Source organism: Acanthisitta chloris, unplaced genomic scaffold, assembly GCF_000695815.1.
Source record: "Acanthisitta chloris isolate BGI_N310 unplaced genomic scaffold, ASM69581v1 scaffold33868, whole genome shotgun sequence".
In the NCBI taxonomy this organism is placed as follows: domain Eukaryota; kingdom Metazoa; phylum Chordata; class Aves; order Passeriformes; family Acanthisittidae; genus Acanthisitta; species Acanthisitta chloris.
The window spans coordinates 852-1,156 of record NW_008687040.1 but is presented as its reverse complement, the minus strand read 5'-3'; the positions used below and the strand labels follow the sequence as shown (position 1 = coordinate 1,156).

General features: G+C 66.9%; 1 protein-coding gene across 1 annotated transcript in view; it reads left to right on the top strand.

Moving 5' to 3' along the window:
* LOC103807700 (beta-adrenergic receptor kinase 1-like) overlaps nt 1-305 on the top strand; it is a gene marked incomplete at its 3' end in the record, with an annotated part of 5,576 nt that overhangs the window by 4,798 nt on the left and 473 nt on the right. Inside the window, 2 exon segments of the mRNA XM_009080444.1 lie at nt 14-109; nt 187-299. Of these exon segments, the coding sequence (XP_009078692.1) occupies nt 14-109; nt 187-299 (209 nt within the window).

Genomic DNA, 305 nt, shown 5'->3' with positions numbered 1-305 from the left:
TTCCTGCCCACAGTACCCGCCGCCCCTCATCCCGCCCCGCGGCGAGGTGAACGCGGCCGACGCCTTCGACATCGGCTCCTTCGACGAGGAGGACACCAAGGGCATCAAGGTAGTGTGGCACCAGGGGCTGAGCGTGGGGTGCAGAGTGGCCAGCCCCCCCTCACCCCAGCATCCTGCCCTGCCCAGCTGCTGGAGAGCGACCAGGAGCTGTACCGCAACTTCCCGCTCACCATCTCGGAGCGCTGGCAGCAGGAGGTGACGGAGACTGTCTTTGACGCCGTCAATGCCGACACCGACAAGCTGGA